Here is an 18,101-nt window from a genome sequence, read left to right on the forward strand (position 1 = left end):
GATCCCCAGCCAACGTCGTTCATGGATGGATTGGATATCAATGGCTGGGAGTAAACGAGACGTGAAATGTGGACCATTGATACTGTATCTCGGTATGTACGATTGATTCTGAGCTCTTGAACAATGCTTGTTATCATCACAATCTCGACCGACAAGATCCCATCCGAATACGCAACCGAAAGCGTCCTCTTTCAGCTCGAATCTGTTGGGCTTCCTCCTCTCACCTCGTCTCCTTGAAAAATTCTTGGTGAAACCATTCGTTCGTTCGTGCCTTGTTGGTCGTCGTGTTAATCAGCCCATGATTCATATGCACCTCTGGCCTCATACAATCCATCAGTTGAGACTACTCGTGGCTGGTTTCCCACCAACTTTTTTTTTTCTTACCGTCTGATTTATTGTCAGCCCGTGGAAACCTCCCAACAACTCAGACAATAAAAGCTGTGAATTAAACATGGCTCGGGAAACCCGGATACTTATTATGTAACCATGAAGAGTTTCGAACCTTAGGTTGCTGGTATCCATCACACAACAATCGTCACTTGACTCATCCCGGCCAACAAATGCAATGATATTCGTACAATAGTCGTTACAGCTATGATACATTGTCTTCAAGAGCAGCTCTAACTCCAAGCCACTCATTTTCCCCTTTTTCGTCCTCCATCTCTTAATACGTACACAGACACGTCACTCCCTCAACGAGCTCAACCACTACGTTGCTTGGCCTCCTCGTGCCTCAGCCTCTCAATCAACTTCGCCTCCAGAAACGGACTGAGTCCCAAGCTGTGTCTCCCATTAGTAACACTCCCGTAGATCAGTTATAAAGGTCACTCACATTCCAGCATTGGTGAGGATGCGGTATGTCCCACTGGGCTGCACCTTGCCGATGATGGTCCCAGAGTCGTCTACCTCGACGCTCCCCAGGATATCCTCCGGCCAAGCTATCCGTCCAAAGTCTGGGGGGTTCCGTCGGTCGCTGAGATGCACCCATCCTCCCCGTCCTCCCCCACCGGCGCCTCCTTGAGCGCTTGCGCCGCCAGCACCGGAACCTCCGGCGCCACCTCCGGCACCTTGCTTCCGTGACCTGCCTCGATTAGGCCGCTTTGGGGAGAAGAAGGAGCCTCCCGAGCCAAGGTTGAATCCTCCGGGGCTGGCGAATGCCCTGGCCTGGCTGATCAGATCGTCATCCTCGTGGCCGTACTCGGACACCACCTCGTTGAGGATCTTGACAAAGTCGTGGTTCTCGTTGAAGGACTGGGGCGTGGGAGGCACTTCGGTGGTTGTTCCGATCGCTAGGCGCTCAGAAGGAGGTTCGGTCTCGAGATAGCTGAGGATGTGCGTGAAAGGGGAGCCGGGATTGTTCAGGACTTTCTTGATTCCAGTCAGTGTCTAGTACATCCAGGATATGGCTGAGGGCGGTGGTGTATACTGACGATTTTGGGGTTGCTCGAGAGGCTTGAGATTGCCCGGAATGGCACCACCCGTTGGCGAGCCACAAAACGAAACGTTGTTCCCAGCATTGTGCTGTCAATTGGAGATTCAAGACTTGATGCTCTTTCTCGACTCGTCGCATTCGAGCTCCGAGCTTTGAGAACTAGCCCCACGTTGGATGAGGTCACTGGTTCAACGCGGGACATGTCTTTAGGCGTGTTATGCGCTTATGCGAATCAATTAAACGCGTCGACGCGGTCTTAGACGCGACCCCTCGACAGCCCCCAGACAATTTCATGGGGAGCACATGTAAAATCGTCGACATTGATGAATTGATCGAGATCAACCTTGACGATTATAATGCCGAATTCATAACCTGAAAATGTACAAAACACCAGCTCCCATATTTCGCAAACAGCGACCAGGCGCTCCGCCTTCTTCTGCGATACCCTCATCCTCTCCCGCCTTTGGCACTCCTGTTCATCCTCTCAAGCCCTTTGCCGTCAACGCTCCCAAGGCCGCCATCCTACCAATCATTCTTCCGCCGCCTACACTACGACCTCTTGCCTTTCGCACGTTTACAAAGAAGCACTCCCTTACCCTTACATCATCCGCTCTTCAAGAACTTGCGTCCTTCATCGGGAGGCATTGCGGTTCAGGATGGCGAGAAGAGGGCCTGGCTGAGAGGGTGCTCGAGGAGGTGGCGCGCAGCTGGAAGAACCGAAATGGAGGTGTCATTGTTGAAGGGACGAGCAAGGAGCTACAGGAGATCCTCAAGGCGCTCGAGGGGAACATGAGTGGTGGCAGAATAACAGGTCCAGCGAGGGGACTCCCACGGGGTGACAGCATGCTCGATATTAGGGATAACGAGGCGCTGAACACGAGACTGGGACTACGGCCGGCAGAGCCCATGACGGACGATGCCAACAAGAGCTTTGGAATGTCGGGGTTGGGTGTGGAAGAAGAGCCTGAGGAAGAGAATACCAAGGATCCTAGGGCATGGCTCAAGATCATCAACGCCTATGAGCAGCCGAGGTTGATATACAATGTCAGCAAGAAACACTTTGAAAGGTTGGTACACCAGTTTAATGGAACCATGCTTGTTGCTAATTCTTCTCCAGGGACACTTCGTCGCCTTCATTATTACCAGCAGCATCACATAAAACCACAGTCTTCCGCAACCGCTACAATGTCATCCACCAACGCCTCCTCCGAAACGAATCCTTCCAGACCTCAGCCGTCTCCTCCTCTCGCAAGCGCACTCTTCAGCGATCTCTATCCAATCAGCAATCCCTTAAACTCACACCAATTGCCAACCTGTTGGGTCGTCATGGTAGTAGTCACATGTTGCTAGGCCTGCTGGTCATCCTCCCTACTGGCGATCTTGCTATCAGCGACTTGACGGGCACTATCGCTCTGGACCTCTCTCAAGCTGTGGCTATCCCTGAAGACTCAGCCTGGTTCTGCCCCGGTATGATTGTCCTAGTGGATGGTGTTTACGAGGAGGAAGATGAATCTGTGGGCAAAGGTCTCAGCGGCAGCAGCGGTGTTGGAGGTACACTGGGTGGCCGATTCCAAGGCTTCTTTATCGGCCAGCCTCCGTGTGAGAGACGCAAGGCAACCCTTGGAATTAGCGGCCCTGACGGCGGCCAGGAGCAGACCATAGGAGGTGGCTTCGGCTGGATCGACTTTCTCGGTGTGGGCAGCGAGCGTGCTTGCGGTACCAAGATGAGGAGGCTTGAACAGCGTCTCCTTCGTGCCCGAGATGAAGAGGATGATGCGCCACCTCGTGGCCGCGTGGTCATCATTGGTGAGCTCAACCTCGACCAACCTCGGACTCTCCAAGCCCTGCGCAAGATCCTCTCCACATACGCATCTGAGCCTGAGGGCTCGGCACCCCTTACATTTGTCCTGATGGGCAACTTCACACAGCATTCTGTTCTAGCGCGTGGTGGCAGTGGCGGAAGTATCGAATACAAGGAATACTTTGACGCTCTCGCCTCGGCCCTCTCCGACTACCCTACCCTCCTCCAGTCATCCACGTTTGTCTTTGTCCCCGGCGACAATGACGGCTGGGTCTCTGCTTTTACCGCCGGTGCTTCTGTGCCCATACCCCGGAAGCCCGTCCCGGACATGTTCACATCCCGCATCCGCCGCGCCTTTGCAACGGCCAACGCCGAGGCAGGGAGCAAGTCTGATGGTTCTGTCATTTGGACGTCCAATCCCAGCAGGCTCAGCTTGTTTGGTCCTAATCACGAACTCGTCCTCTTCAGGGACGATGTGTCTGCTCGCCTGCGTCGAACATCCGTGCGACTCAAGCCCAAGACTCATGATGCCAATGTCGACGACTCGCAGCAACCCCCTGAATCATCTCGAGATAAAAGACAACCCTCCGAACCTATGGATCTTGATGCAGCCCACCATGATGACCCAATCACCACTGATACTGCATCCCCGGCTACTCCCCTCATCCCCCATGATGTCCACGCGGCACAGAAACTCGTCAAGACTCTTCTTGATCAGGGTTACCTCGCCCCCTTCCGCCAAACCATCCGTCCTGTTCACTGGGACTACGCCTCAGCGCTGCACCTGTATCCGCTACCCACGGCCATGGTCCTCCTTGACACGACGGCACCACCTTTCTGTGTCACATATGAAGGGTGCCATGTCATGAACCCTGGCAGTGTACTCGTACCAGGACGCAAGGGTGTTGGACGATGGGTGGAATATGAGGTTGGTCGGTTGGGCCGACTAAGGGAATGCGCTTTCTGAGCCATATGTAATTGATGCATATTTATAAAGGAGTTGGCGTCGAGGATAGGGCTGCGATCTAGGTCATGACTACAGGGACGGAATAGATAGACAATCCATGTGACTTGAGAATCACCAATGAACAAGTTGAAACACAAAGGCCTATAATCGTATATACCTTGCCTGTACCTTTCCTGTATACGTATCGCGATAATATCCTTGAACACGCCGAATGCCTCTCCTAACAAGATATAACCAGTTGTCGTCCAGAGATAGCTATGCAAAACGACCGATAAACACGCCATGAATCTCCTCTCCCATCACTGCAACAGCAAAGACTCCTCGTGCAAGACACCATACAAACCCTCAATCTCAGCCCTCACCTTGTTGAGCTCGGCCGCCACCTGCAGCGTCACCAGTGTGTACGCATACAGCAGCGCATAGTCACTCTCCTCAAGTGCGACCGGTGACTCGTTGCCCAAGAGATCCACCCCCATGTGCTCCTTTCGGAACTGGTAGATCTTCCCCAAGAGCCGATCCTTGTTATTTTCGACAGTTGGGATGGCGTCGGTCAGCGGATACTCCAGCATCAGGCACGAGGCGATGACCTGGAAGACGTGGCAGATGCGTTCACAGAGAAGCATTCTCTCCGAGGCTGTGAACTCGAGTAGAGCTCTTTCACCGTCGGAAAGGCTACTTCGTTTTGAAGTGATAAGACGCATCGCGTAGAAACCATTGAGCATGTTTCTCGTAGATCGCATGATGCGGCCATAAGCTGCATCTGGGAAAGGTCCGCGAAGCTCAAATTCAGATTTCGCAGAGGAACGGAGACTTTCCAGTTTGAAAGCTGAAACAGAGTCAGTATTAATATCTAGGGGCGAGAGGGAAAATACACTTACCATACCGCTGAAGAGCGGCCTGCTCACCCTCGCGCATGTAGTCGAGTGTGTTGTTACTGTGAAGCGAGACGGTGAGAGGGCCACGCTTCCAAATGAGACCCATCTGTAGATACAGAACAGAAAGACCTTCTCGGAACTTCTTTCGCCCAGAAATGGGCCAAAAGAGTCGACAGAAGATGATACCCCAGAGGATGCCCAGAGTGACTGAGATGACTCGATGAAAGGCGATGTCCCAGATTAAGGGGTCAGCGCCTCCTTCGTCGTCATCGTCATCATCAACACTCTGTGATAGGCTGTACGCATACAGAGTGCTGACATTATATGCCAGCAGGGCAATTCTACCCAGGGGAGCCTTCTTGACCACCAAAATCACATAGAAATTGAATAGCGCCACAAGGCCACCCAGGAACACTAGGGCAATGGCATTTCCTCGACTGACGGTCCAAGCAGTTATAGCAAACGTAGCACCAATGAGCGTTCCCTTGAATCTGGCAGTTCCTGTCGTGTTTGCCGCTCCAGTTGTCATGGCCGCGACAATCATGAAGGACAGGAGACCCCATTCACCTCGCCATCGTTGATAGATGGGTCGTGTCGAGGGAATAAAAGCGAGCATGGCCCAGAGCAGTGCTCCAATGCCAACCTTGAGACCAAACAGAATGTCCTCTCTCACGAGGAACCGTGAAATCGTGAGTATTCTCTGAGCGAGCCTCCTCGTAATCTTACTAGATTGAGGAGCAGCATCCCAGTTGAAAGTGTCACGGCGCTTAACCATTGTATCGGGAATACCCTTTGGTAGCTGAGATTTGCGAAGTCTCCTGACTGGTGGTTTAGGGATCAGACTCTCTCGTTCAGGGTCGTCGACAGGGGCTTTATCCGAGGCTCTAGCCCACTTGAAGTATCTCCAAAACTTGAGCCAATTCCAAGACCGTGACCCGGTCTCAGTAGAGTACTTCAAGTCTTCAAGGACATCCAGGTAGGCGTCGGTCTCTTCAGCGACAGCCTGCAAGTTGAATGAGAAATGTCCACAAGCTGCGGCTACTTCCTCGATGTCGGCCTGAATCTTCTCGGATCGAGTTCGCCCCATCTCAATGGCGCGGTAGAGCTCCTGCAGGGATTCTGCTCTAGCATTATTATAGAGGTTGAGGGCATCTCGCAGACTCTCCCTCAACTGCTCGTTGACAGGAATATCCGTGTTAGGATCCTTGCCAAAGGCAGGCTCGCGGAGGATCTCGGACAGAGTATGCGCCAGAGACTTGATCGAAGGACCAAGCATGTCGATGAAGAGGGCAAAAATGTCGGAGGGCACTTGGAAAGTAGTCGTAGTATCAAGGGCACTGTCTGACTTGTTTCTGTTGTTGGCCTGACGCTCCTCCTCACTCTCGCCGGACTCATCGATGACGGCCAGTCGCTCCCTGGCTTCATCCATGAAGTCAGATATAGCACGAGTTAAAGTTGGCGAGAAGCCAGTTGGGGACGCAAGGGGCTGGTTTTCCAAAATCGGAACCTCTCTAAGCAAGACGAACTGGGTTTCCAGTGCACTCCGCAATCCTCCAATCGCCTGCGACAAGGTATCGATGGATCTGGCCAACCGTCTGTCAAGTGGATAGACAGATTCGCGGCCCAGAAAGTAGTGTTCAAACTTGGCTTCTCGGAGTGTCGAGTTCATCTTGGCGTAGGCAGTGTTATACCTGGCTGAGACACGACCGTACTCTGCTGACCAGAGCTCATCCTCAGTGCCACTGAGGAAACCCTTTGTGATGGTCGAGAGTTTGTCGCCAAGGGCCGTAGTGGCGGACATGATGGACTTTCGAAGCACACGTCGCGCCGAGACCTTCCAGACTAACACGTTGACTGCCAAGGTGCAGGTCACGCCGATGACAAGCATCTTCAGCACTTGAACAATTTTGTCATCGTCAAAATAACCACCATGAACACCCTCTTCTTTTGTGATGACGGAGATGATAGCAATCGAGGTCAAGGTGCAGCCGACGTTGACCAAGGGACTGTTAAGCCTTTGCTTGACCCAACCGACAAAGCCCAGACCTCCTCCAATGCAAATAATCAGGACGAGGGCATGGGCAGTAGCGGTCAGGCCGAACTGGGTCTTCATGGCAATGGCTATGCCCATCGATAACAACGATATCACTTCTGCGTAGAAGACGGCGACAAAGGCGATCAAGGTAGCCTCGAGCATGGACCCAAAGGTTCGAGCAGGGTGGAAGTAGACGGTGATGGTAGCTGTAACATGTTTTCCGTCTCTGTTTCCCAGAAAGTTGGAGAGAGGCGTCAGAAAGGTGCCCATGCTACCGAGCACATAGGCGAGTACACACTTGAGGACTCCATGGCCCTCGTCTGTGTTTAGCCATGCCCATAGTAGGACAAAGGCGACCTTGATGTTGTGAAATACGATGCGCAGACGGTCTTTGTTCGATTCGGCCGTGTCGAAAGAGTGATAACCAGAAGCATCGTTGGAGTTGTCGCTATTAGTAGTCGCGTTGGTCGAGGTGCGCAGCGAGAATTCTTGTCGCGAACGTTCGCCGGTTCGGGGGATAATAAAGGTGCCGTTTCTCAGTTTCTGCTCAATGGATTAGACGAAATCAAAGGTACTGACATGCTGTGTAGCTATATACGTACCATTCGCTGAGAAGGGCGCTTGGGTGGCCATGCGGCGGTGGAAGAGCTCGTGGCGGAGCTCATGGTCGGTTCGCGTCGACGTCGTCGTCTTTGGAGTCGTGGACAGTTATTCCGATGCGCTTCATTCTCTCAAATCTTTAAAACTCGATGGACGAAGCGGCGGCCATCACGAAATAGTCTAGAAATGGTGTTGAAGCTTGAAAAGGATGGCAAAGCTGACGTTGCCGTGGTTGTATTGGATGGATTAGAGCAAACAATGGATGGATGGAAGCGGATTGGATGAAAAGCCAAGAATGACGATGATGAAAAACCCTGGACCTGAGCTTGAGTGGGGATTGGGCTGCCAAGTGGACCCCCTAGCGCCGTCTAGTGCGAAGCCACTTTGATGGGAAAGGCGGGAGCCTATTGCTCGCTGTTGATAGGTGCTAAAGTATTTATATCTCCTTGCTTGCGCGAGGACTGCCAGAGCATATCGATCTCTACTATTAGAGTACTATCTAAGCCTCTATAAAATTATATAATAATTTATTAATCTTTTATTTATATTTTAATAAGCCTAAGAAGAGGCTACTTACAATTAGTCTAGATCCCAGCTCAGTATGTTGCTAGTCGCATGTGATTTAACCGCCCTATTGTTGAACTAAGAAACAGGCCTAGGCCCTACGAACTTCCTTGTCCTCAGTATTTATGTCACTCTACCTGCAGCGGCAGCATTGAAAACCATCCATGGCTTTGATGTGCATAGTAGAGTTCATTTATCTCTCGTAGGGTAGCAAAACAAAAAATGACATTTTATTTCATGTGTAAGTTTTATAACGCCTTTTGACCATCCTCCCCTCTCCCGTGGCCCATATCCATCACTTCTTTGTCTGAGTGATCCCAAACGACGTGAGATGCGGCCAATCTATAATCTGATGTTAGAAAATATGCCAATCGTTTGAGACGAAACGAGGAAACCTACCAAACGTTGTCCGATCTTTGTTGATATACGTCACCTTCGCCTTTTGTCCAACACGAATCTTCTTACCCAGCGAAGAGCCAAAGCAATACCCGTAACGTCCAAACACGGGGCTATACTTTGCTCCCTTGTCGACTCTTCGGTCCTTGTTGAGCTTCTTCCACGCCATGCCCCTATCATCAGTCGCCGTCTTGCCCGTGTCATAGTCAACAGTGATACTCTGACAACGGTAGCAATTGGCCGTCAAAGGCATCTGAATGTCTCCGTCGAATGTCAGCTCGCCCCAATAATCCTCGACAAAGGCGCCTGATGCGCCTCGTACGACGATGTTGGGCCGGAACTTGGTCACGTCCATGGTATACCCCTCATCTAGTCGCGATGTGACTTGGTCATTCGACTCTTCCGTTACAACGAGATAGTGGGCGATGTCGTTGAACACGAGAGACTCTGGCGGATGGGCCAATCCTGGAAGGAGAGATTGTATACGGCGTGTCAAGCGGCTTCTTGTGAGACCTGATTTACTGTTGGGTGCCATGGAACCAAGAACAGGCCTGGATCCGTCTCCGATATAGACAAGAAGGGTTTCGAAACCCAGACGGTCTGAGAACCAAGTTGACAGTTTGTTGTCCATCTCAACGGCCATGGCCTTGCTTGCATGTAGGCTCGTCTCAAACTCTTTGCGTCCTTTTGTCGAAGGATGGAGCGGAAATCGAATCTCGTCGGGCGTCTTTACATCCTTGGCCTTGTCAAACTCGGTGCCTCGACCATGCCAAGTCACTACCACTTCCGGGCCCTGGTCTTGGTTATAGTCGATTGAGGCCTGGAACAGCATCAATTGCAGGTAGTAGCCCGCCAGCATGGTCTCGTATTTTGTCTCGCCCGTTTTTTCATCACGGTGGACCTTTTGCAGGCTAAAGGTGCGGTCTCCCACAACCCCGTACTTGCCAATTCGGACTTCTTTCATCGGCGAGCCTCGAAGCGCCTTGACTGGGTAGACGTAGAGCTTGATCAAGAGTCAGTTGTGGGGTTTATTGAGACTAATGGTTCTTGGATTACCTGTGTGACCTCCAACTTGTCTCCATCATGTGGTCGGGAGGACAGGACCAGAGCAAGTGTGGTGAGTGCCACCAGAAGAAGTGTGATGACGATGATGCCATCACCAGCTACCCCCAAGCTGCTCATGGCTATCTCTCAGAGGTTTTGGGTTGCGTAACAAGATGGGGTCGTTTTAAGAATTAGAAAAAGATATGACAGAAAACGTTCAGCCCCGAATCGATCAAGACCCAGGGCATGGGTTTATGTAGGTGTCGACCATAGTTAAACTTCGGCTCTTATCACTGCAAGTGGGTTGAGTTATCTAGACTATCGCTGGCGCAATGCAAGCGCCAAGAACCACCCAAGGATTCCTTTGCCTATTCCAGTAATTTCATTGACCACATCCTTAGCGTTCAAGACGCGCCGCTGATCCTGGCGCACCAGGCGGGGTGACATATGACGCCCTAAATCGAGTGCCCGAGTATGTGTTTTCCTGACTCGAGGACTTCCTATCCACAAACCGGATCTTCTTTTGTATTTCCCGGTTGGCTTGAGTTTGGACTGGAGACTCCGAGTGTCGTCTACGAGGGATGTCTCGGTTGGCAGGCGATCTAGACACAACCTCCACTGCGGGCCCATTCCCATCCATCGTGGAGATACCATGGCACGCGGGCAAAGAGATAAATAAGATATTAGAGTATCAAGAGAATTACCTAAGTCCTCGTAAATATAAGTAATTAATTTATAAAAAATGCCATAAAAAATTATACATTTTTATTATAATTTATTGAACATAGTTAGAGGAGAATTATATAATCTCAAGAGGCTTGAAGCAAATAAAGCCTACAACTACTATATAACCATCACATATCTAGTCACTATGAGCCGATATCTATAACATGGATGCCATTAGTGCGCTGAAGCACCCAACTTGTCAACGAGCCTCCAATAGCTCTCTGCCGAACCTTGTCTCACAGACTTGCCAATGAGAATCATGACCAGACACATGCACCAGAGCACAAGACCAAGGACTGCAATCAAGATGAAGGCATTCTTGAGGCCCAGGTTCTCAATCATTGGTACCACTGAATAGGAGAAAGCGAAACCTGGATAATGTGAGAAGAAAACCCTGAAATAGGAAGTGAATCTCTGTACTTACCCATGAGGTTACGAATCAAAATAGAGGTGACGAGACCTTCACCTGCTACCTCCTTGTAACTGTCCAAGATATAGTTGAAAGCCAAAGCCGATCCGATGGGTAGAGTCACACTGATGAGACCAAGTCCAAAGGCGATGCCTACCCAGTGCAAGTGGTACGCAGCACCAATTCCGTACAGCAGACAACCAGCTGGATGCGCGACAATGCACACAAGGCAGAGCCATAAGCGTTGCTCTGGCTCCATGATGCCCCCGTTCCTCCTGGCAAACCACAAAGCCATCCTGTCGCTCGTTGTGCTGCAAAGGACGCATCCAATGGACACACCAACGACCGCGGCGAGATAGAACAGACCAATCGTGTTGGTTCCAAAGTTGTATGGCTCGTTGCCAAGTATGAGAGCTAAGGAACCTCCGACCACGTTGTACCACGAGAGGATACCGCCGACGAGGAAGCCGCTGAAGACGATGGTCGGATATCGCAAGAGTTGGAAAGGGAGGAGGATCGCGCGCTTGGTAGCTGGACGCGGCGACTCAAATCCCCACAGAGCAAGTTTTTGCACAAACGTCTTTGGCTCAGCTGGGTAATCAACTTGGCGCCCAGCCGAGATCGAGGTCGGTTTCTGCTCTCCATCCTTGGACTCTGACTTTTCTGACGGCTGTTGCGGCGCTGCTTCCATCAAGCCAGGGGTATCTTCACCCTTGGTGCTGATCTCAAGAGCTTCAGCAGGCACCGTATCTGGGCGACTGAACATAGTCTCCTCAAAAAAGAGGAAGGTGAGGACAGTAAGAACTCCGCCGATGATGGAAAGGATGTACTGGATCCAACGCCAGCCATGAGCTTCTGCCACAAAGCCTGAGGCAACAGGGCAGAGAAAGGCGCTGCACCAGAGGTTCCAAGAGTATATGCCCATGTATAGACCTCGCTCGTGGATGAAGAAGACGTCGCCGATGATGACCTCGATGAGAGTTTCCATGGGAGACGAAACAATGCCGAGAATTATACGGTTGACAAATAGCTCGGCTCGTGATTCGACGTAGGCGGACCATAGGGTGACAAAGGTGGTGAGCAGGATCGAGGCGACCAGGGTGATGCGACGACCGTAAGTGAGGGCGACGTTTTGAGTGATGAGTGTTCCCCATCCTAGGAAGAGATATAGGAGGCCGTTGCCGGTACTGAGGTCGGCGACGGATATACCCGTGTCTGCCTCGATCATGAGATACGCAGGAGACAGTCCCGAGATGATTGCAGCAGCCAGAAAGCACCAGGTCATTGCCCAGAAGATATTGAACAGCTTGCGTTTGGGAGTCCAAGCCAGGGGGTCATCCGGGTGATCGCTGGGTTGAGGGATGAGGACAATGTCTTTGTGGCCCTCGCCATGCTTGGCATGGACCACGCCCTGTATGTCGACGAGCTGGACGGTGCCCGGGATGGGAGTGGAACTCATCTTGTAGAAACAAGAAGATTGAAATAAAATAAAGTTGAGTTGAAGATGATCCTTTGGGATGAATGATTGATGTCGAAAAGATCGACGAGTTGTCGCAGAGCTGGTTCTTATGGACAAGCCATCTCTAGCGGCCGAAGCGACTAAACCTTGCGAAAAGCCAAGATAGAGACGATCGAGAAAGTTGATAGACTAGTTTGCCAAGACGAGGACTAGGGGGCCAACCAGGGTTATACCACTAAAGGCAACAAGATGGGCCTCTTGTGTTTCTGGGGCCAAATGGACCTGACTAGACGTTGGGACATGACACATGTCTCGTGGCGGAGCCCTACATCAAACGGGGAGGAATGGATGATGGGTCTGGGGGAGGGATCACCTGGGTCAAGGAAGAAACGAGTAAACCCTTTACCTAATTCTCCTCTAAAGATTATAAGAAGAATAATAAAAAAAAGACTTTAAAGTATTATATTTATTATAATTTTTATTATAATCTTTATATTATATTTTATATAATTTTATTTATAACAATTACTTATAAGGAGTTAGGTTACTCTCTTGCTCTTCTGTTGTCTCATTTACGTCTTGACCCCCTTGGGGATCAAGCCTCTTGGGTTGGCTGATCTTGGTTTGAGTTATCGTGGAGATCTAGCCTCTGGATTTGATTACCTATTTTAGTATTGCGATTGTGACCTTGATGCGTGGATCATGCATGACCTTATTTGCACTACCTACTGATAATCGAGAAGGATCACGATGCCTGTTTAAGTCACTGCCAAGTCGTAAATCTGGGCCCTTTGGGTCATCCGTTATGGCGGTCTAAGTCTCTCCTCGTCTGCATATCCTAGTGCTCCTGCTTCTGACACCAATACGAGATGGAAATGCCATCTGACCTGAGCTACGTGATGACAGAGAGAGGAAATGTCATAGGGAGGTAAGTTTTGCAACTTGAGGAGAATCATGTATTGTATTGCCAAACGGCGGTCAAGATTGTACCGAAGCAATGTTCACATAAAAGAAAGCCAGGATAGACAGCAATCCAACTCCAACGACTGATACCAGCCACATGTAAAGACCAGAAAGTCGCTTCACTGTGGCCGTATTCTCCTTCTTGGAAACTTGCAGCTCACCAGCAAGTAGTGGCTTCAGCTGCTCCATCGCCTCCTCGCTATGTCCCACCTCGTGGAATGCCTGTGTAGCATCGGTCCCAAGTACTTCAGCCAGGATATCATCGCCGCCTCTGACAAAGGCCTGGTCAGTGGAGTTACTCTGGAAGGGAGAGCGGCTTACGGGTGTTTCGACATGTAGTCGGTGATCTCGTACACATTGTTGTCGATGACGATGTATCCAGATGATTGTGTCGACTTGCTAGCGACATCTTGCAATGTGAATGTTGCCATGGCAGTATTTCTGTGTAATGATAAACTTCTCGGGGATGGTTACTTCTCTGAGATGCAACGAGAAGGCTTCTTTCATATATGCCACGAAAGGGGCTAGAAGAGAGGCCATACGAGGAAGCGTGATTGTCCAAACAGCCCATCAGCCCATCAGCCCATCAGCGGGCCTTGATTTGGAATCAATAATTCCACAGCTAACTATTTGGCTAGTTGATTACCCTATGGGTCTTTTGCTTCTGCGACCATTTTGCTGCTCGTGCTTGGTTGCCAAATCTGTTGCCAGATATGGCAACTTGCGCGGCCAACTGCCAAGATAACGATGGATACTCCAGTCACTCATACCTATGACAAGGACTGCAGTGAATCATCCTCCAATATTAACGCACTATCTAAGACTCTATAAGAACGATCTAAGAATATGTTAATATCTTATCTTGATTTTGGTGAGTATAGGAAGAACTCATCATAATTAGTCTAGATCCCTCCTCATTTTGTCCCTTTATGTCGTGTGGATCTAATATGGATTTTTCTCGGTCGAAATAGAGTGAAGCCCCCGTCTTCTTCATATGGACTTCCCCAAGTCAACACCCCTTTATCTTCAAACGAAATCTCAGAACATCTCTACTCAACCGGTTACTCGAGTCGTCCATTGTTTTGTCGTATCTTGTCCATTGTCCTCTCTTTAAGCAACATTCAGCAAAATGCCCGTATCTTGGCAGCTCGACCACGGCCTCCCTAAAGGTTTGGCGCTCTGCTTGATCCTACCAGGGGCTGCCGCCATCGGTCTTTCGTTCTCGACTCAAGTCGACAGGTCTATGTCCTTGTTGGCCGCAATTGTTTTCCTTGGAGGTGCTTTCTACCTCGGCCTTGGTAAGAACATTCTATTTCGACACCTATCTGCATCGCGCTGCTGATGACATCCATCGTTGTCAGGCCCAAGACACAGAACCGTTCTCAAAGCCGACCATTTCCAAGAGTTCAAACTCGCCGAAAAGACGATAATCAGCCACAATGTAGCCATGTACGACATTTCCCCTCCATCATGATGCTTTTTTCTCACCCACTATCGAATTCAGCTACCGTTTCAAGCTCCCATCTCCCGAGTCGATCCTTGGCCTCCCCATCGGCCAACATATATCCATCGGAGCAGCCATCAAACAGCCCGACGGCAATGTCAAGGAAATTATACGGTCCTATACCCCTATCTCAGGTGATCACCAACCTGGCTACTTTGATCTTCTCATCAAGGCGTACCCAAAAGGGAACATCTCTCAACTCCTGGCTTCACTTTCCATTGGTCAATCCATCCGAGTACGGGGCCCTAAGGGGGCCTTCACATACACCCCAAACATGGTGCGTCGGTTTGGAATGATCGCCGGAGGTACGGGCATCACGCCAATGCTCCAGATCATGACAGCCATCGTCCGAAGCCGATCCAGTGGAGATAGAACGGAGGTAGACTTCATCTTTGCCAATGTTACGGAGCAAGACATCCTCCTAAAGGATGAGCTGGACAGGCTGGTGAAGGATGCCGGCATTCGCGTCCGATACGTGCTTGACAAACCTCCCCAAGGCTGGAAAGGGGGGGTTGGCTACATCACAGCCGACATGATCACTGTAAGAATCAGGGCAAGGTCTTGTTCTCCTAGAGCTTCCGCTAATAGTGAACAGAAATGGCTTCCGGCCTCTGCTCCAGATGTCAAGATATTGCTTTGCGGCCCGCCTCCCATGGTTGGTTCTCTGAAGAAGGTGGCTGAGAGCTTGGGGTATCAGAAAGCCCGACCCGTGAGCAAGTTGGAGGACCAGGTTTTCTCGTTTTAGAAAGAGGGGGGTAGCCAATTGGTATTAAGGCGTGGTTGAAATGAGGGCCCTGTTGAGGATTACTCTTGTAGTTATCACCGAGTATGCATGCACGCTGGTCAAAAAATGAATAAGACACTAGAATAGCAGAGTATTAATTAACTCATCTAAGATTTAGTAAATAATTTTCTATATTTATAATGAAATCCTTAGAAACATATCATTATAATAATAATACTTTGGATTATATTTAGAGAAGGATCCCCAAGTAAGTATCCATTGTTTTGTATCGTTTTTTCCTTGACCTACTCAGGTGCCACTCCAAAACCCACCTCGCACTAACTCAATCCTGTATAATCTTCTCTTCTCCTACATCCACCACAATCATGAATACAACACTGGAGCTTCCAAGCCTGCAAGATGCTCCCGTCCGCCACCCAAACTGCTGTCTCAGCTTTTCATCCAAACTTATCGAAATCTTGACCCGGATATTCTCCAGCACTGCCAATTCGGATGGAACATCAACTGTGCTCTCTATCGGAAGTGGCTCGGGGCTACTCGAGGCCCTCTTGCTCGCCCACGTTGAAGCCAAAGACGACTCGTGGGCTCCCAGCTTCAATGTGGAAGGCGTTGAAGTCCAGCAGTTGAGTGGGAAGTCCCCGGTCAACAGATATCTCCCAGAGCAAGCCATCTACACAGTTCGCGGCACTTGGGACGTCGTTTCAAGACTACAGGATCCTGATGTAACATCCTTGATGTTTGTCTACCCACGACAGCCCGCTCTAGTCACCGAATACATGAAAGCTATTGCAGGGCACGATCTCAGCATACAGACTATTATTTGGCTAGGGCCTATGGCCGACTGGGATGTCTTTGAGTCATGCTTTGTGGCCAAAGACGAGCACCGGTGGGAGCTGGAGCAGATTCAAGGGGCAGAAGCTGGTCTGGACGGATATGAGATGATGGTTATGCTGAGAGAAAAGGGCCAAGTTAAAAACCAAGACTGCAGTCAAATTTAAGGCTCTGATATCGGCGTGTCGACAAGCCACCAAGAATTGCGCCAAACGATGCCACTCCCAAAATGAACTCTCTCATCGGTCCGGGGTCCCCAGTTGGGTGAACACCATCAACACTGCCGCGTATCTATAAAACGTCAGGACAACACATATGAAATGGCATGGTTTTCTTACGCCGCTGTCGCTCCAAGGGCTTCGAAGGGCTTCGAAGCCATTGCAAATGACAGTGTCAGGAGAAATATGAGCACGAACGCCGTGATGACTCCCAATTTCGCTTTCAGCCCGTCCATGGCCTGGAGGACCCAGATGGGCGTGATGAGCATGACGACACCAATGATAGCGATCACAGCAGAGGCAAACTTGTCCATGCGGCTATCCGAGTAGTAAGAGACGTGTTCGGCGTCATAGTTTGGCACCGCCTTGTCCTTGTGTCTCCAGATTGGCAACGTCCGGATGGTTAACGAAGAATCGATGAGACGGCGCAAGGGCGTCTTGTCTTTCTGGGCCACACAGATGAGGTCCTTTCCATGCTGTAGATATTCTTGTTCTTCTTGTGCTATTGCCACATAGTCATGGTTGTGGTGCCAGTTTCTGGTGCTTCTTATGTCCCGGTAGGGTGCTTCAGGATACCTTCGAAGCTTGGATTGCTGAAGTACAAAGGCATCTAGTTAGTCGATATTCATCAGCTTCGATTATACTTGCCGTGTTTTCATGTACTCACTATACTTGTAGAGTTTGTCTGAAAGCAGTTCAATCAAGGCTCTTCGTTCTTCTACATCCCCTCGAAGTCTTCCATTGTGTCGGTCCGGTGCTCCACGTTGGCTATAGGTTGCGTCTAGTTTCTTTAGCTTCTCCTCCAAAACTGACACTTCGTCTTGTAAAGCGAGGGCGACTCGGATGTTGAGTGTACCGAAGCGTCGAAGAATGAACCAGTCGTCGTCGGATGATATAAACTCGGCATACCCCTTGTAACCGATGAACTTCCACGGTTTGAGATTGATTTCCTCTTCTGATGGTGGCGTTTCTACCGTTGTACTAGCTTGTGTCTGCGTTGTCGAGCCATGTTGTGCTTCTGAAGAAACCCAGCCACCTATTGATGTTCTCGGTGACATCTCGAGGTTTCTAGGAGTTGAGGGTGCATTCAGCATTGTGTGCATTACAGACCGCGTTTAGAACAAGAAGCCAAACCCTACCGCGACTTTTGTTCTCAGACCTGCACCCGGAATCGATTTGCGTTTCAATGATTGGGTTGTGTCTTGGTACCGATGCAACTAGGGGAGCCTTGCAGGTGTAAAGCCTGACAAGGCAAACAAGGCAAACAAGGCAAGCAAGGACTCTTCAGCTTCAGAAATTACAATTGTGCCTCCGTGGCTTAGTCTGGTAGGCTGAGAGATGCGAGGGGGCCAGCTCACTTTTGCACAGCCTACAGTTTTGTGTTGGGCATGCATGTCCCTTGGCCTGCTTCCGTTCAAATTGAGGCGCAATCATGCAGGTGGCCTGACAAAGCAGGCTTCAATGTTCATCTCTTATTTATTTAACTCCACAGATGTGCTCGCCGATTGTTACTGTCCTCCATCCCCCAAGCA

At 50.2% G+C, this 18,101-nt stretch overlaps 7 protein-coding genes across 7 annotated transcripts; 2 read left to right on the forward strand and 5 right to left on the reverse strand.

Annotated features, from left to right (window-relative positions):
- Positions 1-701: 701 nt before the first annotated feature.
- NECHADRAFT_80327 (uncharacterized protein) lies at positions 702-1,517 on the reverse strand (the record flags this gene model as incomplete). Its single annotated transcript, XM_003051091.1, has 3 exons — positions 702-780; positions 833-1,368; positions 1,431-1,517. The coding sequence occupies 3 exons, from the start codon at positions 1,515-1,517 to the stop codon at positions 702-704; spliced, it is 702 nt and encodes a 233-aa protein (XP_003051137.1).
- A 293-nt stretch (positions 1,518-1,810) lies between these two features.
- On the forward strand, positions 1,811-4,211 carry NECHADRAFT_93537 (uncharacterized protein; the record flags this gene model as incomplete). Its single annotated transcript, XM_003050714.1, has 3 exons — positions 1,811-2,499; positions 2,550-4,149; positions 4,185-4,211. 3 exons carry the CDS (start codon positions 1,811-1,813, stop codon positions 4,209-4,211), a joined length of 2,316 nt encoding a protein of 771 aa, XP_003050760.1.
- Positions 4,212-4,499: 288 nt separating this feature from the next.
- NECHADRAFT_93538 (uncharacterized protein) lies at positions 4,500-7,775 on the reverse strand (the record flags this gene model as incomplete). Its single annotated transcript, XM_003051092.1, has 3 exons — positions 4,500-5,204; positions 5,284-7,653; positions 7,713-7,775. 3 exons carry the CDS (start codon positions 7,773-7,775, stop codon positions 4,500-4,502), a joined length of 3,138 nt encoding a protein of 1,045 aa, XP_003051138.1.
- Positions 7,776-8,569: 794 nt separating this feature from the next.
- On the reverse strand, positions 8,570-9,852 carry NECHADRAFT_40504 (uncharacterized protein; the record flags this gene model as incomplete). The annotated part of the gene is made up of 3 exons (XM_003051093.1): positions 8,570-8,616; positions 8,674-9,673; positions 9,727-9,852. 3 exons carry the CDS (start codon positions 9,850-9,852, stop codon positions 8,570-8,572), a joined length of 1,173 nt encoding a protein of 390 aa, XP_003051139.1.
- Positions 9,853-10,614: 762 nt separating this feature from the next.
- On the reverse strand, positions 10,615-12,308 carry NECHADRAFT_40481 (uncharacterized protein; the record flags this gene model as incomplete). Its single annotated transcript, XM_003051094.1, has 2 exons — positions 10,615-10,811; positions 10,865-12,308. 2 exons carry the CDS (start codon positions 12,306-12,308, stop codon positions 10,615-10,617), a joined length of 1,641 nt encoding a protein of 546 aa, XP_003051140.1.
- A 2,092-nt stretch (positions 12,309-14,400) lies between these two features.
- On the forward strand, positions 14,401-15,520 carry NECHADRAFT_80332 (uncharacterized protein; the record flags this gene model as incomplete). Its single annotated transcript, XM_003050715.1, has 4 exons — positions 14,401-14,569; positions 14,633-14,720; positions 14,776-15,316; positions 15,371-15,520. The coding sequence occupies 4 exons, from the start codon at positions 14,401-14,403 to the stop codon at positions 15,518-15,520; spliced, it is 948 nt and encodes a 315-aa protein (XP_003050761.1).
- A 1,070-nt stretch (positions 15,521-16,590) lies between these two features.
- On the reverse strand, positions 16,591-17,663 carry NECHADRAFT_80333 (uncharacterized protein; the record flags this gene model as incomplete). Its single annotated transcript, XM_003051095.1, has 3 exons — positions 16,591-16,642; positions 16,690-17,071; positions 17,237-17,663. The coding sequence occupies 3 exons, from the start codon at positions 17,661-17,663 to the stop codon at positions 16,591-16,593; spliced, it is 861 nt and encodes a 286-aa protein (XP_003051141.1).
- Between the last annotated feature and the right edge of the window lie 438 nt (positions 17,664-18,101).

This window comes from Fusarium vanettenii (genome assembly GCF_000151355.1).
Source record: "Fusarium vanettenii 77-13-4 chromosome 5 genomic scaffold NECHAsca_5_chr5_3_0, whole genome shotgun sequence".
NCBI lineage: Eukaryota > Fungi > Ascomycota > Sordariomycetes > Hypocreales > Nectriaceae > Fusarium > Fusarium vanettenii.